At 36.2% G+C, this 22,897-nt stretch overlaps 1 protein-coding gene across 2 annotated transcripts in view; it reads right to left on the bottom strand.

Moving 5' to 3' along the window:
• Dcn (decorin) overlaps nt 1-20,412 on the bottom strand; it is a 41,597-nt gene extending 21,185 nt beyond the window's left edge. Inside the window, exons 1-3 of one of the 2 annotated variants that reach the window (XM_031349289.1) lie at nt 20,219-20,412; nt 16,573-16,792; nt 5,087-5,199 (exon numbers count right to left, since the gene is read on the bottom strand). In XM_031349289.1, the coding sequence (XP_031205149.1) occupies nt 5,087-5,199; nt 16,573-16,768 (309 nt within the window). In that variant the 5' untranslated portion in view covers nt 16,769-16,792; nt 20,219-20,412. Of the gene's footprint in view, nt 1-5,086; nt 5,200-16,572; nt 16,793-17,551; nt 17,681-20,218 lie in introns of those variants that run through there. The other variant, XM_031349290.1, reaches the window with a different exon arrangement.
• Nucleotides 20,413-22,897: the final 2,485 nt, after the last annotated feature.

Genomic DNA, 22,897 nt, shown 5'->3' with positions numbered 1-22,897 from the left:
CGTGGAATGCTACCCTCTTATAGACTAAGGGTAGTGTTGATTGGAGAAGAGACTTTGCAAGGCGTAACTGGAAGGAGGGCAGCACTTGGGATGTAAATAAATATGCCAGTAAATCAATAATAAAAAAGACTTTTTAAATAGCTATATAGAAACCTACCACAGTAGAAATTTCCTAAAATGCATATGAATAAGAAAAGGATTTAAATGGACCCACCATATAATATTGGAGAGGATGTCCCAACTAAATATATTATGTTACCAAGTAAAACTCTCTGTGTCAGGAGACCCCACTTACTATGTCATCAAACATGGAGTGAAAAGTAGTGGTGGCCAACTAGATGCTTTTCCTATAATGACTAGCATGCTATTGGAGGATAAATGTAATCATCAGTGTCCCCAATTACAAACATTGTAACTTACAACAAGGACCTGCCCCAAAGAGCTATTGGTGCAATAGTTATATATATGATATGAGATTAGCCAGTCACATTTCAATTGTGTTTAATGCCCCTTCCATAAGGTTGAAATCCACACCTGACACCGTTAACATCTCCAAGAACATAAGACTAAGGAACTTAGTCATGAACTTAGGTGAAAATGTACTACTATTTATCTGCTAATATGTGATATAAATAAAATGAGACTTAATGGTATATTGCCATACCCAAAGACCAGAACATTGTTTAAGCTTATCCTGAGAAACTTCCTTTTCCACTAGATGGTGATTAACAAGGTTACCAACAACTGAATAACACGTACAGAGTGAGAGATTTTGAAGCATTCAGCCCTAATTGGGATGTCTTTAGCAACCATATCCCTCGCCAATACTCAGGGATCTATGTTTAAAAAAAGGAAGAAAAATTGCAAGAGTCAGAGGTGGTAAGTGACTCCAGGGAACAGCATCTTCTAAACACAGCAGGACTGGTACACAAAGGAACTCAAAGAGACTGTGATGGTACCCACAAGGGGTGCACACATTTAAACCAGACAAATAAACAGCACTGGGAAAATGGGGCAAAGAAAAACTCCCACCCTGACTACGAAGCTATTTGCTATTGATACCTTCTGAGAGAGGGAAAATCAGTTTTGTCCAATGGAGAGTCACTAGGTATAAGAATGATATTCCAGGCAGGCTCCATACCCATGAGTACCTGGCCACCACCACACAGATTCTCCATCTTTTGTTTTATTTGGTTTTTCTATCGTTTGTTTTATTTGATACTGTTTGTCATATTGCTTTCTTTCTATTTATGTATTTTAATATTGGATAGTCTTTGTTTTCAGAGGGAGAGAGAGAGATGGAGGAAGAGAGAGGGATCGTGAATTTGGGTGGGTAAAGAATTGGGTAGAATCTGGGAAGAACTGTGGGAGAGTAAAATATATAATCACAAACTATCTTATATTTTTAATTGAAAGTTTTTTGAAGAAAAATATCAGTGATATATTGAGCCAGAAGAGTTTCAAAATGCAAACTGCCATATTTGCTGATACTAGAGATTGCAGAACCTTAATTTTAGATGAAACCCTTAAATTTGGGCATCTAGTTTCTGCAGCCTTAAATGCCAGCCATAGAGGATAGTGAGATCTTGACAGTGTTCAATGTATGAAAGTCAGTTTAAATGACCTGGTTTACCCTGTTTGGTGTTGAAATATGACTTTTAATATTGTAAACAATTTTCTCAAAAGACCTTTATGTAGGGCTTCTACTATCCCAAGTATTGTTACAAGAGTTTAATTGGACTCCATCTCATATCTATGCTCCTGAGTATAGAAGGTTAGATTCTATACTCACGTTCTGGCTCTTATGTGCTGTGTGACTATGAAATAGCAACCCATCTCTCTCTGCCTTGTTTTCTTTATCCTTAAAGAGGGATAGGAAAATAACAATAGCCAGGAGAATTAAGTTAAGGCCTCCTGGGATGGAAACCTACACCTGGAATACTGTGAGTGCCACACAGATGTTTAGTAGTTTTCAGTGGCTGACAATTTTTGTTGACTTTTACATTAAAACCCATTCCTAGCTATGTTTAAAGCACCATAGTTTGAAACAAGCATATCAAATGTGGCTCTATTATTATATAAAAGTTATCAATACATATTCATCTATATGTATATATATATTCTGTAAAACTACTCAGGAAATAACCCACAGAATTGTATGTGAAGATAAAAATTGGGTCATAAAGGACTTCTCCCTGCATAAACCTTTTCTATTTCAATCCTAACTACACTTTTGTTTCTTTCCTCCCTTGTCATCCCAGCACAGTTTTCCTAACCAAAATTATAATGTCTTTTTGCATAATAACAAGGGAAGAAGGGATAGAGAATGAAAGACTGAGAGATAAATAGCTGTTTGGCATCCCCTGTGTGATCATAGGTTCTAATGAACTCTCCTCTTCTTCCGATGGATACTTTGAAGTAGAAAAAGAGACTCGCCAAGATGAAGGCTTCACAAACCTTCCAGAAGGACACTTTCTTACGGAGAAAATGCCTGTCATCTGTGGCAGATTTAAGGAGAGCCTTGAAGAAACTGGATGTCTTTCTATGAAACTCAGACTCGGATTACACTTGTATGTCTAAAGCTTGTAACTTTCCTTCCCTCAAAGGGCAGATTTGGAATAAAATGTAGGCAAAGTAACTTCATATTTTAAGGTGTATCAGTTCATTAAATCATACTCGTTCTCTATTTTCACTTTAAAATTGTCTTTGTAGCAACTTACACAGTCAGAGACAAATATTGCTGATTTTGCCATCAACTCTGCCAGGAAGCCTTAAGAGAAAAGCCATGAGCTGGGCGGAGTGTGGAACTCTCAGGCATCCTAATAGAAGCGCTGAAGAGCACTCCAAACAGCTCCTGGCTCAAGCTCAGGTCATTTCCTCATTCAGGCAAACCTGAAACTTTCACTCACTCTTTGTGACATTTTATTGTCATTTTTTCTATCCTGCCTTTCCTTTTCTCTCACACAGTGAGACCCTCTTTCCTTTTTGCCTTTCAATACCCTGCTAATTCTTTCCAGTGCTTAGTCATGCTTTTCAAAAAACAAAAAACAAAAACATCCCTGTTAAGTATACACTTTTCTCTCAATGCTCACAACTTACATGTTGTTTATGTGAGGACATATTGATAAACTGACCTCCCCTTTTTCATATATGCTACTACCTTATCTGACTGGTACAGAGTTTTTTGAATGGTTGTAATGTTATTTTTAAGTCTTTCAATTTATACATTAGTTAGCTTCATCAATATATAATCTATAGATTGAGAAAAACAGTTGATTTCTTGTACAAATCTAGTGTGCTGTGTCCTGGATATGTATCACTACCAACATCTCAGCTGTCAAGAAATTCACTATGAAATCTCATTCTGACTATATTAACTTTATAATGTTTTCAGACCATCCAATTCCATTTTGTATTCCATTATTACTTTTATATCTACATTTCTTATTCTACTATGTAGCAGCAGGCTAGTACATTTTATAGATGTGTTTTCTTATATATTTCAAATTTTAATATATTTCCTCAATTATTTCAACAATGAGCATAATAAATAAATGTGAGTAAATGCCCTAGGCCTCAGAATCATATTACTATGATATTCATCATTAAAATAAAATGTCTACAAACCATTATCACCACAGTTGGGGCCATATAACTAGAATTTCTATTTTCTGTAAATTCTCTTTAAATTAGATTTTAATATGGAATGGAATATTCCCTGAAGTTTCTCCTGTCTAGGAGAATTGTGTTGTCTCATTGTTGAGAGAAGTGACTGTAGTCATTCTTTCTCATTGTGACTCTCAAATAAGATATGTCACTTTTCATTCAATGTAGGCATTTGATATCTGTATTGATTCTGTCAACATGCATAACACTCAGATACTTTCTCCCCATGACCATCCATCTCTGAGTATTCTTTGAAGGCCATCTCAATAGACTTTGTCAAGGATCCTACTCAATGCTTCAAGAATGGCCCCACAATGGAGTACGGAGTTTGAGATTTTCATAGTGTAATGTACTTTAGACGTTGATGCCTGGCTTGCCTATATTAAATGTTCACTGGTATGTTGAAAGGGATCATACTTCTCCCACAGGAATCACACTGAAAAAAAAGTAAAAATGACACATTTTGTAGAGATTTCAGTGCTCTCTGTAGTCAGACATCAAAGGTTTACCTCAAAAAGCTTGACACAATTTGACTCAGTTATGACACATTTCCCAAGACAATGATGTTCATTCTTTTTTGTTTGGGGTATTTACTACTCTGTCTGAGGAAGCTGAACTCCACCTCAACCTAGTGCCTTTACCACCCTCTAAGTAGGTGAAGCAATATAGACAATGGAGTAAGACCTTCTAGTGTTCTGTCCCAGAGCTCTTCCACCTCTACTGCCTTCAGATTTGAATGCCTCACAGTGCCTCATTTTCCAGCTGCTTTATGAACAGGGCCTTTATGGGACGTTCTTATGAAACTCATTTGAAAGTACCTTCTCTTTTTCAATGCATTCTTGAATGTCATATTGAACATAAAGTATAATAGACAAAACACACATACACATACATGAATAATCTGAAGTACAAAGTAATAAATATATAGATATATGTGTGTAGAATTATATTTACTAGACAACATGTGGGTGGTTATTTCTTCTTCTGCTGATATCAAGAAAATTTCCAAGGCCATTCACACCTCTCTTAGAGAATAAATCACAACAAAAGAAACAAAAGCATAAAATAACACTAGAACTAAGTAATTATGTGTTTTATTCTATAATCAAAATGCCCTCTATTTGAGACAGTACATGTATTTACTCATGGAAACTCTGACAAAGATTAAGGTATAAAGTTGTTTTATGTAAAATAGTGAAGACCCATGGGTTACCTGTAGAAATATTGGTGTTGTTTCTTTGTTAGTGGCTACTTAATATGTTGCTCTGCTTACCAGTCATTGCCAGGAAGAGAATCAGATAAGCACAAAGCTATGTGCTATTTCATTACTGCAGCCTGTTTTGATCTCACTGTAGGTTTCTTTGGAAAATACCATTAGAGTCTGATCTTAGAACAAATAATAAGATAAGATGATTCTTACATGCAAGTCCCTCAGGTTCTTGAAGGCCCCTTCTTTGATCTCTGTTATTTTGTTGTTTTGTAGGTCTAGCAAGGTTGTGTCAGGTGGAAAATCCCAGGGCACTTTGTCCAAACCTAGTAAAAGAGAAACAAGAAAGCATAGTCTCTGAGATGAAATTCCCAATGATAGTATTGTAAAAGACTGTTGTTTTTTAATTTAGAGACTACATTTAATTTTGTAGGCTACCCTTCCATGTGCAATCCTTCTGCCTAAGTCTACTAAGTACTTGGATTATAACCATCTCCAACATATAAAAAGTGTGTTTTTACAAGGGAATTAAGGTTTCAGTTTGTCTGTAATGTGTCTTCTTCCAAGAGTTACATCAATTGTATTTGAAACTATTTCATCTTTCCCAGCCAAGTCAAGGATTTCTTTTTCCTTAGCTATAACTGGTAATGTCTCCTATACAATCGTTGGTCCTCACAGAGGAAATTTGTGCACCTTTTAGGATGAGGTTCTAATCTTTTGCTACATGCTGAGCCTTAACAAATATTTTGTAAATATTTGCCAGAATTGTAAACCTGTTCTACCCGTATAAACACCTTATAAATACGAGGGCTCCAACCAAGTTTGCCTCAACTTTATAAATCTAACATTGACATGGATTTCCATGAAAACTTAAAGTCATTGGAACTTGTAACCAGGTTCTTGTTTATACATTGAAAATTGAATCTTTTGGTAGAGTAATATCTTTCATTTGAACTAGAGTGCCATGACAATATGAGTTTTCATGGCCACTTTATAACCAAGAGGTCTATGGTTGAGTAGGATAAATTTGGTGGCATAAGTTCTGTGAAATTAACTTTATGATACCTTATCTTTGGAATGTAGATTTTCAGTATATCCATATAGACACATCACAACCAAGTGGTCCTTGATGGTCAAAAATATGTTTCACTACTCATTTAACCAATTATATTATATTATTTATGTATTTATTTATTTATTTATTGGTTTTTTTGAGACAGGGTTTCTCTGTATAGCCCTGGCTGTCCTGGAACTCACTCTGTAGACCAGGCTGGCCTCAAACTCAGAAATCCACCTGCCTCTGCCTTCCAAGTGCTGGGATTAAAGGCGTGCGCAACCACCATCTGCCTTACTTTTTTTTATTATTTATTTATTTATTTATTTTTTTACATATTTTCATTTTTATTTTGGGGGATGTAAGAGATAAAATAAAAGATGGATATTCGAGTTCAAGACATAGTTCAGTGTTTACAAGTGTGTGTGGTTTCTGCAGGGGAATCTGTGTTTGATTTCTATCACCTACAACAAGAGCCTACAACTGCCTGTAAATCAAGCTGCAGTGACTCCAAGTTCCTCTTTGGCTTCATGGTCACTTATATCCACACAACACACATTTATAAAAATAGGTGCACATACATATACCCTCTTATACACATACACACATACACACACATACACTTTAAAAAAAAACAACTTGGACATTCTATTCTCACATAGTGTGTCAATCCCTATATTTTCAGATATCATAACAAAAATTTAATTTTGGATAGAAATGAGTTTTCCATCATTATAAATCTTGAAATACTCAAGAGTTCTATCTCACTGGAAAATGCTTTGTTTCACTGACTGTAGGCTGCATACGCAGTTGAAGCAAACAGACTTTACCCACTTGGGAGGCTCACTCATGAAAATACAATTCACAGCAGTTTTTCATTAAAACTACAATCACAACAAAGTATAATAACAACTATGTTAGAAAGATAGCTTTCCAGTTCTGAGCCTTTAATGAGCTTGTACTCATAGAAACTACATGGCAATCAAATTTCAAATCTCTTCATTTCTTCCATGATAATTACATACATTTCAAAATCACTTATTTCTAAGATGTCTTTTTTGTTGCTATTGTTGTTGCTCTTATCCAGAGATTACCATTCCAATTTTAGTAGTAGGAAATATTGTTCATAGCAATGACCAGTGTCTTAGTAAAGTTCAGTATAAAATGCAACTGATACTCAACTGACATGATATGTTCTATAAACACTGAACTCATCACAGACATGGTTCCCATAGAAATGAAAGATTGATGTGTTCAGCACCAGGAAGTAGACTATAGAACAGCTACCTTGTGGGAGGGCTAGTGGGAGTACTCCACAATCGTAATCACAGCCATTTTCAAAAATGTCAATTTGCTAATTGCAAGCAATTAGAGGATGTAGCCTTTTGCCAAATCTGTGATAATTAGTGTGATCCAACCACGAAAAGACATGATTTCCTTTCTTTTGGAATGTAGTCCTGTGTCTCATTAGTACTTATTTTCTACTTTCTGTCAGAGATTTAATTTCCTTTCATGCTTACTTTTATATAATTATGAGATAAAACTCTAGAGGCTGTCTTAACATTTGAACAATGCCAAGATGATCTTAAATCTCACATGTGTCAGAAAAGGACTCTGTCTCTGGAAGGCTGACCCTTCCATTCATGTTGTCACTCTTGACCTTACTGACAGAAAACGCTTAAGCTAAGTCACATGCTTTATATCTGGAGATGAATCATAAAAGAAAAATACCCTCTCAGACTTGGGATTTTTTACAAATTAGCTCTTGGAGGTCCATTTTAATGATAAAATTATAATGCTTGTGTATTTGCTCTGAATTATTAATGGATTCATACTCATTTGGCGAACTTCATATGCTGAATGAATTTCATCACGATTACTTTGAATTACATAGCTATAGAGATATTTCAATTAAAGTTATGTTATGCTATTCCCTTCCCAACAGTACTATGATAACTTATAAAATCTTGCTGTAAAAGCTTTTGATTGAAGCAGAAATGTAAGGCAGGGTGGTAACTTTGTTTACCTGGTGACTTTTAGGAAGGGTTTAATGGCATAAACAAAATATTCATTAAGAATAATGAATATGGCTAAAAGATAACTTTCTAGACTTCCAACATATTTCATGTCTCAAGTTTATTTGTATACGCCCACAAAAATTTGTTCTCATTCCAGATCCTCTCCAAATTCTATATATTTTATAACTAGATGAAGTGTCCCACTGTAAATTAGCATATTCAAAGATCTAGGTAAAGTATAATGGGTAAATTAACTATAATATGAGTTCTTACAACATCACAAAGGGAAAGAGCCTTTAATTTCAGCTAGTCTTTTGTTTCCTGTGTACTCCATAATGAAATTGTTTAGCAGACTACATTAAAATAAGAAATGTAGATAAGTTTATCTGAATACCTTTGATGTAAGATCTCTTTCTCTCTATATCTCTTTCAAACAAACACATTCTCTGCTTTTATTTATTTATTTGTTTACTTTTAAATATAACTCCTTTTAAAATTGACTTGATAGGTGCTAGAAGATTGTATTATTTTGTTAAGCTTTATTTCAACTGTATTTGTGATAGATTTGTTTTTAGCCAGTGCTACATATTGAGTCCTTGTCTAAAAGAAAAAGTGTCCCAGAAATAAAGGGGGTGGGAAGGGAGGTAACTTGTAAGCTAAGTCAACCCTTGTTCTCCCTCCCGCCCCCCGACTAAACAAGACCAGAGAAGTAAAACTTCCATAATAGATCCTAGATAAACTGGACCAATGACCAAGATGGTATGAGTCCTCATTTCAGAAATATTAGGTATGCTATTCTTACGTGTGACCACCAGCTCATCTTGGGCATTCATGCTCATTCCTCGAGATTCATTTTCATTCATACCATGGATGTTTTGTGAGAAACAACATTCACCCATTGCTCTGATTCTATTTCCCTTTTGAGCTCACTCAAAGTTATTCCTCTGCAAATTCTCATGTACCCGACATGGAAAAGTGGTGCCTTAAGCTCACACTTCTTAGAGACCACAGACTTATGGCATGCATTCTCATCTTTGCACAGTCTTAGTTTGTTCACCTGCAAATGCAGGATAAACAGAGAAGTGGTGTATGTTGTTGCTTTGTTTTGCTTTCCATTATGAAGTTTTTATTAGTGTTTCATGCACAGATTTCTTTCTGGCACATCAGTTTTAATACATCAAGCTGCCAAACTTTCAATCCCAAATTTATCTCTGTCTACAAGAAATGTAGGCATGGAGGAGGGAGCAGAGACTGAGGGAATAACCAGCCAATAAACAGCCCAACTTGAGACCCACCCATGGGCAAGCACCAATCCTCTCTGTTATGCTTACAGACAAAAGCAAGTTGTCCTCTGAGAGGCTCCACCTCCACCTGAGCAACTGACTCAGACAGATGCAGACACCTATAGTCTAACAGTGGATGGAGCTTGGGGACTCTTATGGAAGAATAGGAGGAAGGATTGCAGACCCCAAGGGGATAGGGACTCCACAGAAGACCAAAAGAATCAACTAACCTGGATTGTTGTGGCTCTTAGATTCTGAACCACCATCTAAAGAACATAAATGGACCAAACCTCTGCTTCCAAACACTTATGTAGCAGATATGCAGCTTGGTCTTCATCTGCGTCCTGAACAACTGGAACAGGGGCTATCCCAAGAGCTGTTGCATATATGTAGGATATGTTCTTGTAGCTGGGATGCCTTGTCTGACCTCAATGGGAGAAGAAGTACCTAGATTTGAAATGCCAGGATTAGGGGATACCAAGAGGGATCCATCCCCACCTGCTCAGAGGAGAGGAGGAGGGGGAATAAGGGAAGTACTGTAGAAGGGGGTGACAGGAAGGAGCAAGTGAGTGGGATGTAAAGTGAATAAAGAAAAAAAATTAAATTTAAAAAGTCAAGCTTCTTTGTAATCCTACACTGAATAGTTCATGAGCATGCTCTTGAAACTTTTTTTCTGTTATGTTGGATTATAAAATCTCTCTGTATCCTAATTTTTATTAAGGTTTTCTTTTTCCTTTGATGTGTTATGACAAGACTGTCTTCATTTTCAGTTTTCAGTTATCAAATGAATCTCATCCTTTGTCTTCATCTGTGAATTGTTCCCTCTTCTTTGTGACATATTTTTAAGGCATCTTTAGTCACATATATAGCTGAAAAAGATTGTTTGTGCTCTCTGTTTTACATGGCCCTGGGGTCTGTGTTAATAACTTCTTTTCATGGTATGTACATACCTTGGAGAAGGATAAACAATAAGCTGCTAAATGGAAAACAGATATACATTCATGGAGAAATATTGACCAAAACCTACACATAAAATAATCTTGAATTTGATTAATAGATACACACTTTCATTTGAAATGAGTCAAGATAATATCATAAAGTTGGAACCTCAAATTTTTCAAGAAATGACTTGGAAGGAACACAAAAAGAAATGTGTGGAAGTACAATTTAAAGAAGACTGGAGAGATTCTTAAAACTGGAGAATGGCTCCAGTTCACAGATCACTGCAAGAGTGTGAACATGCAAGACCCTAAATTCAGTCACTGGTGATACTATCCCCTACCTGGAACTGTGCAAAGTATGTATGACATGGATTATAATAAATATTAAGAATGGAATAAGCATTTCAATATTAACAGAATCATTGGTAATATACACATCAAGATATTGTTATTTTTAGAGTTTACTCATTATGAATATTTTTTATTTAATTTTTATTATTTACTTCATTATATATTATGTGTTATATGAAATTTCTAGAATTTACCTAAAAGCTATTTGAGAGAGGGCACATATAGTTACTAAAGTAGTTCGATGAACTACTTGAAGTTCACTCAATTAAAAAAGTCATCTTATTGAAAAACTTTAAGAATAATTTTATTTTTGTGTGTGTGGATTTTTGCCTGCATGTATGTTTTTGTACCATATGTGTGCCTAGTGATGATGGAGCTCCATCCAGTGAATATTGGATCTCTCTTGGACCTGGAGTTGCAGATGGTGGTGAAGTACCATGTACATGTTGGGATATTTACATAATTTCATTCCTATTATTTTAATTTTAATAATAAATTTTTGTCTTTTTCATTATGGCCCAAAGCATAAATGCCCCTGAAAGCATATTTAAATGGTACCTTTCAGATGATGCCCTTTGTCAGAACTCAGTAAATTGTATTACAAATTGTCTATCACAGGTAGAGCTGGCCTCAATTCCTATTGTGATTTGTATCAATATAGAAAAATTAAGCTTATTTATTTTACCGATGATTAAAGTCTACATTTCTCTGTTTTTCTCTTCTCTATGTTATATTTATTAATAAAGATTATCCTGGAAACTAAAATATATTTTGTGGATATGTCAAACACAGCCTTTTTTAATGTAACTATCTTATCCTTGAGTTGGTTCTTCTTGTGAGTAATATCTACTGTTGTGTGCATCTTTGTTCCATGAAGTTCATGACTTAGCAAGGGTTTATCTACAAAAGTCTATGTGTGGATAATAAGCCTTCATTCAGTTAGCAGATGCATGGCAACAAATGATTATACCCAAATCTGCCCCTAATCAACTTAATTCTATTTGATTAGGACAGAAACTCCAGTTTTTTGTCAATCAATACAATATCAGATATGTTAAGACCATTTTTAGCTTCAGAGTGACTTGAATTAAACTTAATCCATCTATGAATTAGAGATGATTGAGTGTCAAGTACAAACACTTGGGACTCTCTGTTCTCATTCAAAAACACTGAGATGGAAATACCTTAGAGCTAAGAATCATTTTGATGGCTAAACACTGTCAGTTCAAACTAAAGCTAATCCTCAATATCTATAAAAGGTGATTATGGCAGAAAAATGTCTTTATTTTGATATCCCCTTACTTGCCTAGGATGATCTTTGACCTCTGTCTCTGTCTTTTTCCTCTCTCTCTACCTCTCTCTGTGTCTCTGTCTCTCTATTCTCCATTTTTCTGTTGTTCTCTGTCTCTTCCTCAGTCTTTCTCAGTTTCTCTCTATGTGTCTTTCTGATTCTGTCAGTCTCTCTGTCTCTCTGTCTCTCTGTCTCTCTGTCTCTCTGACTCTCTGTCTCTGTATCCCTCTCTGTCTCTTTGTCTCTCTGTCTCTTTCCCTCTGTAGCCCAAATGGGCCTTGAACTTGCAACCCTCTTTCTTCAGTTTCCTGCGTAGCTGAGAATATCGGATTTTGCCTCCACACCTGCCTTTGTACAGCTTCATGAGCCATGTACATATGACACAATCATTTTCAAGAAAGATAGATCACATGTTATTAATTGTCTTGGGGTTTAGAGGCTTACTTATGAAATAATATCCTGAATATAAAAGTTAGTCTTGTAAGAATGTTTATGCATATTTTAAGTTCTTGTCTAGCAACATAAAATACATATCCATTCATTAAATGACAAAAGAAGCTTTTTAAACTATCAAGTTCTGTAATGGAGAGGGCAAAGTAGGTTTGAGTTAAAGGATATTTATCTATATAGATAAAGTTCTTTTAAATTATTTTAAAGGCATTGAGATGCCTTTCAAACATCAGTCTTTATGTGCTTTATTTAAAAAATTAAACATAAGACAGAATGCATGTTTGACTTTTCAGGGCTCATATATATTTTAGCAGTGAGTTAAAAGTTATTATCAAATTGTGCTCCTGTTGGTGATCCCTGGCCCCAACAATAACTAAGCCAAAACCTATAAGCAAGAGAAATTATCTTCTCCAAGATAACAAGCACAGAGAACAGAACATCTGATCAAGATCAAGATTAGACAACTTTCAACATTTGGGAAGGAGTGAGCTACATTCACACGCATACTTTTTGTTAGCGGTTCTTACTGTGAGTAGTGAGCCCATGGGTATGAAGGTAACTCTCTGACATGTACCCAGGAGTAGAACACCTGGATGGTAATGCGCTACTCTTAATATTCTGAGGACCCTTCATACAATTTTCTATGAGGGCTATTCTTATTTTAGTTCCTACCCACAGAGTTCAAGAACTCCCTTTTCTGACACCCTTCTAAGAGTTGGCTACTTTAGCATTCCTGATAAAGTCATTTTTACTGATATACAGTGATATAGTTTAGATAAGCATTTCTCCAATGATGAATGAACTTTGGTATATTTTATTTCATGCATTAGTGGTTCAGTTATGAGAAATGAATTTTTAGGTCTATTGTTCATTTTGAAAATGCAACTTTTACCATTGATGAATGTCTGTCAAATAAAGGAAGTTTTTAAACATTTTCATTTATTTTATGACCTAAAACAAGGAATCTGGCAAAAGATTAGAAAGTTTGTTCTCAATTATGGTCTCTTATGCATTTGTAACCAAATGTTAACAGGATCAAAGGTCATGGAAGTCTAGTCTGGACTGAATCCCCCAAGACTTATTTTTATGAATAGCATTCTGTGTTGCTAAGCTGGAGTTGTCTGAGATTGCCTTTCTAGGCACAGTTTAGTCTCTCTCTCTTTCTCTCTCTCTCTCTCTCTCTCTCTCTCTCTCTCTCTTTCTTTCTCTGTCTATGTGTCTGTATCTCTCTCTTTCTCTCTCAGTAGATAGATAGACAGTTATTTTTTCTGTTAATTTTTTCTTAGTAGATTTTTGGAGTTCCTTATTTCTTCTGGAAAAATGAAAAATTCATAATTGTATAGTTAAAAATATGTTCTCCTATTGTGTAGTCTGTATCTCACCTCTATTGTTTCATTTTCTAGATGAAAGTTTTGTAATATGATACAATACTATGTTCTAGTATGTGTTATTTGATCAATAACTACAGAAATTGTGGTATGCATATACAAGTGACTATTGTTCATTAAAATGTTAAATTCTGTCTTTTGTAACATGAGAGAGCTATGTTAAGTGAATCAATCAAGAAACAGAAGGACAGGTACTGTATAATCTCACTCCTCTGTGGAATATACACAAGCTGAACTTACAGAAGTTGAGCATAGAATAGCACTAACCAGGGGTAGGTGGAAAGGGTTAATGAGGGGCTTGGCAGTGGTGGCACAGCACTTGGGAGGCAGAGACAGGCAGATTTCTGAGTTCAAGGCCGGCCTGGTCTACAGAGTGAGTTTCAGGACAACCAGGGCTACACAGAGAAACCCAGTCTTGAAAAACTGAAAAAAGAAAAAAAGGGTTAATGAGGAAATTCTGATAACCCAAGGTTACTAAGTTCAGATAGAGAGTGATGTTTTGTGGAAGATTACACAATCAGGCAACTCTAGATAAGTATAGTGTACCAAGTGATTTAGAATTCCAGAGAAAAGGCTTTGGAAAGATTATTTTCATGGGTAAGTGCTAAATGTTTGAGATGATGGTTATGTTTAACAAATTTAAGTATAACTCAGTGTATATGTGTATCAAAATATTTCATGGTACATATAATGCATTCAACGTATACAAAATAACATATCTGTTAAAAGCAAATATAAAATAAATTGTCCTTTTTTGGTGACAACTGGACTTTTTAATTTGATAAAGATTACATTTGCTGCTTAATTTTTCAAACAAAAAAGTTTTTTGTCCAATAAAGATAGAAGATAAACTATGGATCTCGCACTGAATTCTGGTTTAAATCACAAACTAAGCCGGGCGGTGGTGGCGCACGCCTTTAATCCCAGCACTTGGGAGGCAGAGGCAGGTGGATTTCTGAGTTCGAGGCCAGCCTGGTCTACAGAGTGAGTTCCAGGACAGCCAGGGCTATACAGAGAAACCCTGTCTCAAAAAACAAAAAACAAAAAAAACAAAAAAAAAAACAAACAACAAAAAAAAAATCACAAACTAAATTTTAAAAATATGCAGAAGTATTTGGGCGGCTATTCATGTTTACTTTCTCAGTCCTCTATGCTCTAGATAAGCAGGTAATGATGCTACACTGAAGATAACTGGAGTCAAACATCCCATGCATCTTCCAGAAGCTTTCACATTTCCTCATAGACAAATGATAGAGGTATAGCTTCTCCGTTTTCATTTATTCTCATTGAAAAGTCTGCTTAAGGATCATTGTTGTTTAACACTGGCACAAATAACCCCTAGAGCAGTGGCTCTCAACCTGTGGGTCCCAAACCCTTTAACAAACTTCTATCTCCAAAAGTATTTACATTACAATTCATGAGAGCAGCAAAATCACAGTTACAAATGGGCAACAAGAAATAATTTTATCATTGGGGGGCCACCACAAGATGAGGAACTATATTAAAGGGTCATAGCATTTGGAAGGTTGAGAAACACTGCCTTAGAGGAAAGCATACTGTCAAGAATTGAAATAGAAAATCTCTACTTATATTAATTACTATATAGTCATTGACAGAAGTTTGAACACTGCATCTCTTTTGTCTCATTAAAACCTCTGCCAATGACAGTTCTAAGGAAACTGATCATAATGTATGTTCCCATGCCTAGAATGCCACTGATCCATTACAAGGCAGAATATACTTACCAGATCAATGAGGGATCGTAGAAACTACCTGCAGCCTCCTGAAAGCATCCATGTACACCCTCACTGAAGTTTTAAAGTGTCAGCATTGAAGTCTGAGATAAGTGTTTCTTGGTTGTTGATGTTGAACAGTTTATGTCTACGTTTGTCTGTGCTCCTCTGTATGGCGTATTTCCCTGGTTAATATTACCGACCATTTCTCTGCAAAATATGACTAGCAAATTACCTTGAGTAATTATGGGGCTTCTCAGAGAAGCAGCTTCTTATGTTGTGGTATTTCTTCTATAAGCAAGACACACAGCCAAAAGCTAGTCCTGTGTTCATGTTTTCCTTTGTTATAAGAAAATATACAAGTAAAGAGAAAGAAGGGAATGCAGCGGCCATGGGAACCAAGTGCATTAACCTTTGGCTCAACTTCTGGGCCTCCAAACTTCCTGAAGATTTATTTTCTAATCATGTGGGTCTTGGAATTCCAGGCCAATTTTTACTTTCAAAAGGATAAGCCAGCTGTCTTTAGTGTATCAGGCTGAAGTTTCAGAATCTGAGATTATATCGGATATTTGCATTGTGTTTTAGTTATAAACATTTCCTTTGAAAAGTTCTGAAGACCATAATCAGGTGCCAAAGCTATGTGGGAGCCCAGACCTGAGAATGAAGGGAATACTTATGTATTTTGAAAACAAGTGTCTTGAGGATTGTGCAAGCACAATCCAACTCATTTTGCTTCTGATAACAATGCATTTTGTACGTTAGTAATATTTAATCTCTGTTGCCTGGACCCTGTAAAGAGGAAAGGGACTTTCCATGTTTTCATAGCATCTAACACCTTAGGAAAACAAATCAATAATTTAGAAAAAGAAACGAAAATGAAAATGGGAGAGAATAAACATCCCTCTGGAAACACAATATAGATGATGCATTGGTAGACATTTTACTTTGCAAAAAGGAGGTCTGTTCAAATCATTAAGATTTTTCTTTAAGTGATTCACTGCAAAGCTTTTTAGAGATGATTGAAAAGGGTTAGAGGTGTGGCAGTGTAGTGTGGAAAGCCTAAACTGTCCTACCCTCAAAGTCAATTCTTTTTCTCCTGACTGTTTCCCCATGAGACCTCAAAGGGCCAAGCAGTCAAAAAGAACTCAGTTCCATGAAGAAGAGGCATAAGTTTGGCCAGACTCACTTACCCAGATCAGAACACTGCACCACTCGAAGATGACATTGGCATCGGTAGGGACACATAGATATCAGGGGATTGTCAGGGTCATAAGGGATTATGCCAGAAGCCTCATCTTCTAGCATAAAGTCAAATAAGCCTCTCTGTTCAAATGGTCCAGCCCAAGAGACTTGTGCCAGAAGGAAGAAGATGAGAGTTGCCTTCATGACTGTCTCATGTATTTTCACCACCTGGGAACCAGAGAAACAGAGAAGGGTCTCTGAGCAGGTATGCCACTTAATTTGTGCGATTCGTTACATTATATCTCATAGCAGAGTGAGCACAGAGAAAAACTATAGAAAATAACAATTGTTATGAAGAAATCAGGCATTCACAAAATGTCTTTTGAAGGTGATTACAGATATAAGCAAACCATTTCCTTGCCAGTAGCAATTCAAACAGTACTAAGTAGTATGTTTCATCTTAGGGTCTGGATTAGGATGATATGCCAGATCACTGGCCAGGTGTCCTTGAATAAGAAATCATGGTTGTATTTACCATGCTGGCTCAGTGTTGCCATATGACAGTCAAATAAAACTGTGCCTATGTACTAAGAAATCTCCAACGTTTCTACCAGAGACACCTCCTCAAACCCTGTTCATATCCAGATCCTCCTGTATTTTCTTTGGTTTCACCCACCACCCCATAAATTATTGCAAAAGACTCCAACTTGTTTCTGCTCTGAACCTTGCTATTATTCCAAATCATCTTCCATGTTTCTGCCCAAGTCATTGTCTAAAATTTAAGGTTCACCTTATTCAGGTCTACTGAAACCAGTTGTTGGTATCTTATGACCTATCAATGAAAAACATGTTTCCTGAGTTGGATGCAAAGCCAGTCATTATTTGGTACCAATTGGTACTTAAAGATATAATTCTCTGCATTTTCTCTCTCCCAAAGGCTTCTCTTCAACCTCACACTTAGACATCTTTGTCATTTTGATTACCTACCTTCTGAAGGAGTTTAAAGATTATGTGAGATTCTGGGTTTCCCCTGTATCTCCTCTCCGAGGGTGCTCCTCGTTGCCTCTTCTGTGATTTGAAGCACGATATTCTGACCTCTTTTAATGAACTTATCACATGTTATAATGTGTTTTTCGTGTTTACTCTGCCCCAATATTAGTGGATGTTCTCCCTCAGGGCGTGCCTTATTCTTCCTTGTTCTCTGTACCCATGCCTTGCACAATATTTTGAACACAAGTGACTCAGCTACCATCAGTTTATTAATAACACAGTGCATCCTGTTGGCTCCAAGAAACCAAACAAGTCTGATGTCTTAAAGCCCAAATTGTATATTCACAGCAAATTTCTAGTTATTTGGATATGAGTTAAATAGCTCAACAGGAACAGTCAAAAGAGAGATCAAGCAACCTATTTTTGAACTGACATGACTTAAGATCACTCCAGCTCTTATAAGTAGTCCTCAAGCATTGAAGGCATTACTTTCAGACTCATAATCTCAAGAAGAGCTGCATCTCTACATTTAATCTACATTTTTATTCTACATTTTAATCTACATTTAATACTGGAGTATGTCTAAAACAGAACACTCCATGCAGACTTGTGATTTTCAATTAAAAAGATCATAAAGATTGTGAGTCACACAAGTTCCCCAAGTTTAAGGACAAGTGTCCTCTAGCAACCCAATCCTACTCAGTTCCTGGGTTTCTCTTAAAAGGAGATAATTGTTCAGGGATGTTTATTTGGATTGTAGTAAAGGAGAAGACTTCTATCTGTTTCACATTAAAATACAATGTTTATGGTTTACCACAAGTTTGCTGGCATTGCATATTTAATGCCTTGTAATTTCAGAAGAAGAAAGAAGTGAAATACAGTAATCTCAGGTTTAATAAAGAATAAGAAGCGTTTCTGCAGATGTCTCTTTGTAATCCACTCTCCAGAGCAGACCTGCCTGGTGGCTTCCCTATCAACCCTAAAAAGGAAATGTTGAGTCCAGGCTCCGAGGAATACCACCTTTATTTATATTTGTTTACCTTGTTAAAATAGGACAAATTCTCTGCTAAATCTTCCTTAGATTAATGCTTGATATGGCCAGACTGCATACCACTTCAGTAACACTCTCTCTCTCTCTCTCTCTCTCTCCTCTCTCTCTCTCTCTCTCTCTCTCTCTCTCTCTCTCTCTCTCTCTCTCCTGTGTGTGTGTGTGTGAGTGTGTATGTGTGTGTATGTGTGCGTGTATGCATGTTTTTGAACTCTGTTATCCTAAAAAAAAGCATGCTTATAAATTTTGTTCAAATTCTCCCATGAAATCCCCTATAAAATATTTTTTATAAAACTCAAAGATCCAGCATTTTTAGGGCAATTAACTTAAGAGGAATCTTAAGTGTCAACAATGGTCCTCAAGATTTCTTCAGTGTTGTTTTTTTCCCCTTTTGTGATAAATAGCAATTAGAACAGCAAAAAGCAATTTACAAAGAAAGCAAACTAAAAGAAAGTAACTGAAGCAACACTTTTTATATCTTGTGGAAACTGTTCTTCTCAAATATTTGTCAAGCCATTCTTCCTTTAAAAGAGTTGTTTTAGTTCAGAAATGTCTTCCCCAAAAGTAATCTGTCTGGCCTCTAAACCACCTTCGTTTATTTTAATTAGCTATTTTATCCAGGTCAACTTTTGTATAAACATGCTTATGCCGTTGTTAGGTGTTTCAGAGTTAAAACTTAACAGGTATGTGTGAAGGAAATCTGTAAATCCCTCATGATAAGGTGATTCAAAATATCAGTAACAATAGAAATAATTAAAATATAAGCAATGAAAATGTATTTGTCCATAAACAAGAGCTACAATAAAACCCATGTTTCTTTTGAGGAGGTCTGCTAAAATAAACAGCTACAGGAAGAAAAAGCCACAGGCACAGAGATCACTGGGGCACACTTAACCAGTGGTCCTCTGCTTACTCTGCCTTTAGTTAAAATGAGAATCAACTCCCACCCTCACCTCAGAGCGAATGCACCTCATAAGAAAGGTTAATTTGCATTGAAAATATTGACAGGAACATTTATAGCCAAAGACATAGGCAGCTGTATTACTTCAGATCTTTAACATAATAAATATTTCCAATGTTCCTTTTCACCTTTCTGGTAAGAATTCCTATTCATTTCTGATGTTTCAGTAGTGGGCATTATATTTCTATAGCCAGAGACTTGACTTGCTGAGGTTTTAAAGGTTTGTGAAGTATGCAAGAATCCAGCACGAGAAGAAATCCTTAAATACCTAATTTAGGCACAAGCAACATGCTAGTTACAAGTGCTTTTCTGCTGACAATTTATAAAGAGCAAAGCATTTCATCAGTACAAATGCAAAAATATCAGTATAGACAGTCATGGTGTTAGGTTACAAGGTTTTAATAAGCATATTTGCAAGAACAGAAGAGAGAGCACAAAACCAATGCATTCAACCAGGATTTTTTTTTTTAAAAAAAACGAGTACTTAACTTCTGTTTTCAAGCAATTCATTTCTAATGTTGTATAAAGATTACGAAAAGTTTAGCACAACTTCTTTCTCCTTCCTTTTTCTCACCAGATATTTTCCTCTGCCCTCCACTTGACAGAAGCTTTATTAGGTTGTAGCAGAGTCCAGGACAATTATTGAAAGCCATACCTTTTAATCCGGGTATTTGCCACAGGAGCCCTCAAAGCTGCGATGTAATTAATGCTAACTATGCAGCCCAAGCAAAAGAGTTTGCAGGTGTGGAAAGGAGGAGGGGCTGGTGCTCTGCCCTGTGACTGTCACTGGGTTGCAAACCTCCTGCTTCTACTCCATAGCACAGTTAAGAACTAAGGTTTCACTGAGTGAGCACATCCAGCTGACACCCACATTAGATCATATGGTAATGATACGTCTCTTGTATTGTAGCCAGAAACTTTATCGGCCCTTCTCCCTCCCCCTCCACGTTTGCTTTATCCCTTTTGCATCCGCCCAGCATTCCAAACTGCTTTTGTAGTCTAGTGGAGCAACTTGATTTGAGTTTTTTTTTTCTAAAAGATTGTTAACTGAAGAGTTTGTCTCCCCAACCCCCAACCCCATTCCCGTCTCCACCCTTTCCAGTCTTGTTTTGTAAGTGGTATTTATTATCCTTCTGAAGTAACATTTTTTTCTTGCTTTGGAGATGTGTGGGTCTGGAAAAGGGAGTGACATTAATCCTATAGCAGTTTTAAATGTGGTCTGTAGAGAAGACCGAGAAGACGTCCATAGAACAGCTCATGGGAGCTGAAGTTCAAGTGCTGTGCAGTTCCCTGTGCATTTTGAATGCATTTCTACGGTGTTCTGGGACAAAGCCAGAATTTAATCTGGAAAATATGTTGTTTATGACTTTCATTACCCACTGCTTCAAAAACTTCCTTACTGTCTACCCTTTGTTGTTGTTGAATAAGACACATAGAAACTAGAAGCTGATTACAATATAATTTAGTTTGTAAGTAAAGAAAAAAATAATAAGTTTTATAGATGGGTTCCTTATGTAATCAGGACTTTCTGTGGCACTTTTTAAATTTCAGTAAATAGAAAAAAAAAAAGAAGAAGAAAGTGCAAATAGAGTAACATGTTTATTCAGGCAGTGAGGAAAGTTTTTGGAGATTTTATAATTCCATCTCTGGATGCTGTGAGTTTGCTCTGTTTGCCTTCCCAGGTTGTGACTTGCATTTTTATGCTCAGGCCTCTAGGCTCTGATCAGGTGGAGACTTGAAATCACCATCTGTGAAAAGGACACGATCCTCCCTATCCTTCCTCTACCCATCTAAGTGCATGCTTTGACAGGAAATATTTTTTAGCTTTATGAAGCTGGAAGGAATGAAATTCTTGAGAGGGAATCTGAAGGAGAGGGAGGATGTAGCTAAACTTATTTTGACTTCTTTCCCAAGCCTAACTGCCTGTCTTTTAATTCCTCATTCCACACATTCCCCTTCTTACACTGAGTAACAACATGCTGGGCTATTCTGGTGGTTTAGGAAAAGGAGAGTCCAAATGTTGGTTGACATTAGTGTAAAGACTGCGTGCGACCTTCCTTATTGCATTAATTCACTTTCTCCTCTGAATGTTGCTTGTATTTTTATGTTTCTTTTGACATGTGATGACTCCTTGCTCATATCACAATAATTTTGTCTTATTCACAAAGAACATAGAGTCCCTCTAACATAGTTACAATGGACTTCGCTAGAGTCATAGTCTTTCTTAATCGCTGATTTGTTTCTTGGCAACACTGAACTTCACTCTAGTGAATCAGGACAAATTACGGCAGCAGTCATTGCCTAATGTAGAATAAGACAGAAGAAGGAGGTAAAGGAATAGGAAAGAAAAGTGGAATAAAGTTGGCAAGAGAAAAAGAAAAACATATAAATTAGTTTGAATTTTTACTAATGGGGCTGCTAGGTTTAAGGTTCCTATCTGGGTTCTTCCCTTTGATGACAGGTTTAGGAATTAAAGCAACTCCCCTAACTTCTCTGAGCTTCAGTTTCTGCCATCTGTGGAATGCATAGAAAACAACTCAGTGGTTAGCCTTAGATGGAGCACAAAGGAAGACAATGTATAGAAAAAATTTATTTCATCTTATTTTCAGTATAAGCTCTCCATAAATATTACTTCCTGTCATTTTCTGTGTGTTACATAGTTCACTACTGAGCCAGCCAGAGAGAATAGTTGCTCTTCCCCTTTTGAAAATATAAAAATTGAAGACCAGTGACCTATCCATGCCCATGCAGCTAGTAAGAAGCAAAGCAAAAATCAACTCCCAGGGATTCCTATTCTGAATCCAAGTTACATAGCTGTGCTACATCATAAGGAGAATAAACATAAACACAGAGAGAGTTGCTATTGAATCTCTAAGATAGTATGCCTTCTCATGTTCAAAACGGTGCTGAAGTTCAATACTGGGACCGAGAGACAGTTTAGAAGACAAAGGTCCTTACAGATCCTTCTAGAGGTAGCTCTAGAAGCCAGGTAAAGGGGAAGTAAGGAGTCAGTGCCCCACCCAACCACACATCACACACACTCACACATATCACACATGCATGCACACACACACACACACTCACATACACACACTTTTATCATTGTTATAATCACCCAATTTTTAAAAAGTGTTTAAAAGTTTTAATAGTTCATAAACTTTGTAAATATGTAGAAGCAAATGCTTTCACTATGTCATGCTTTTTTAAAATTTAGTGACTTTTAAATTTCTACACATTTATCAAACTTCATCTTATTTATGAACAGCTGTTATATAAATGTTATATCAAATATATTGTTCTTTCTTTTTCTTTCTTTCTTTTTTTTTTTTTTTTT

Source organism: Mastomys coucha, unplaced genomic scaffold, assembly GCF_008632895.1.
Source record: "Mastomys coucha isolate ucsf_1 unplaced genomic scaffold, UCSF_Mcou_1 pScaffold4, whole genome shotgun sequence".
NCBI lineage: Eukaryota > Metazoa > Chordata > Mammalia > Rodentia > Muridae > Mastomys > Mastomys coucha.
This window is presented reverse-complemented; position numbering and strand designations above follow the sequence as displayed.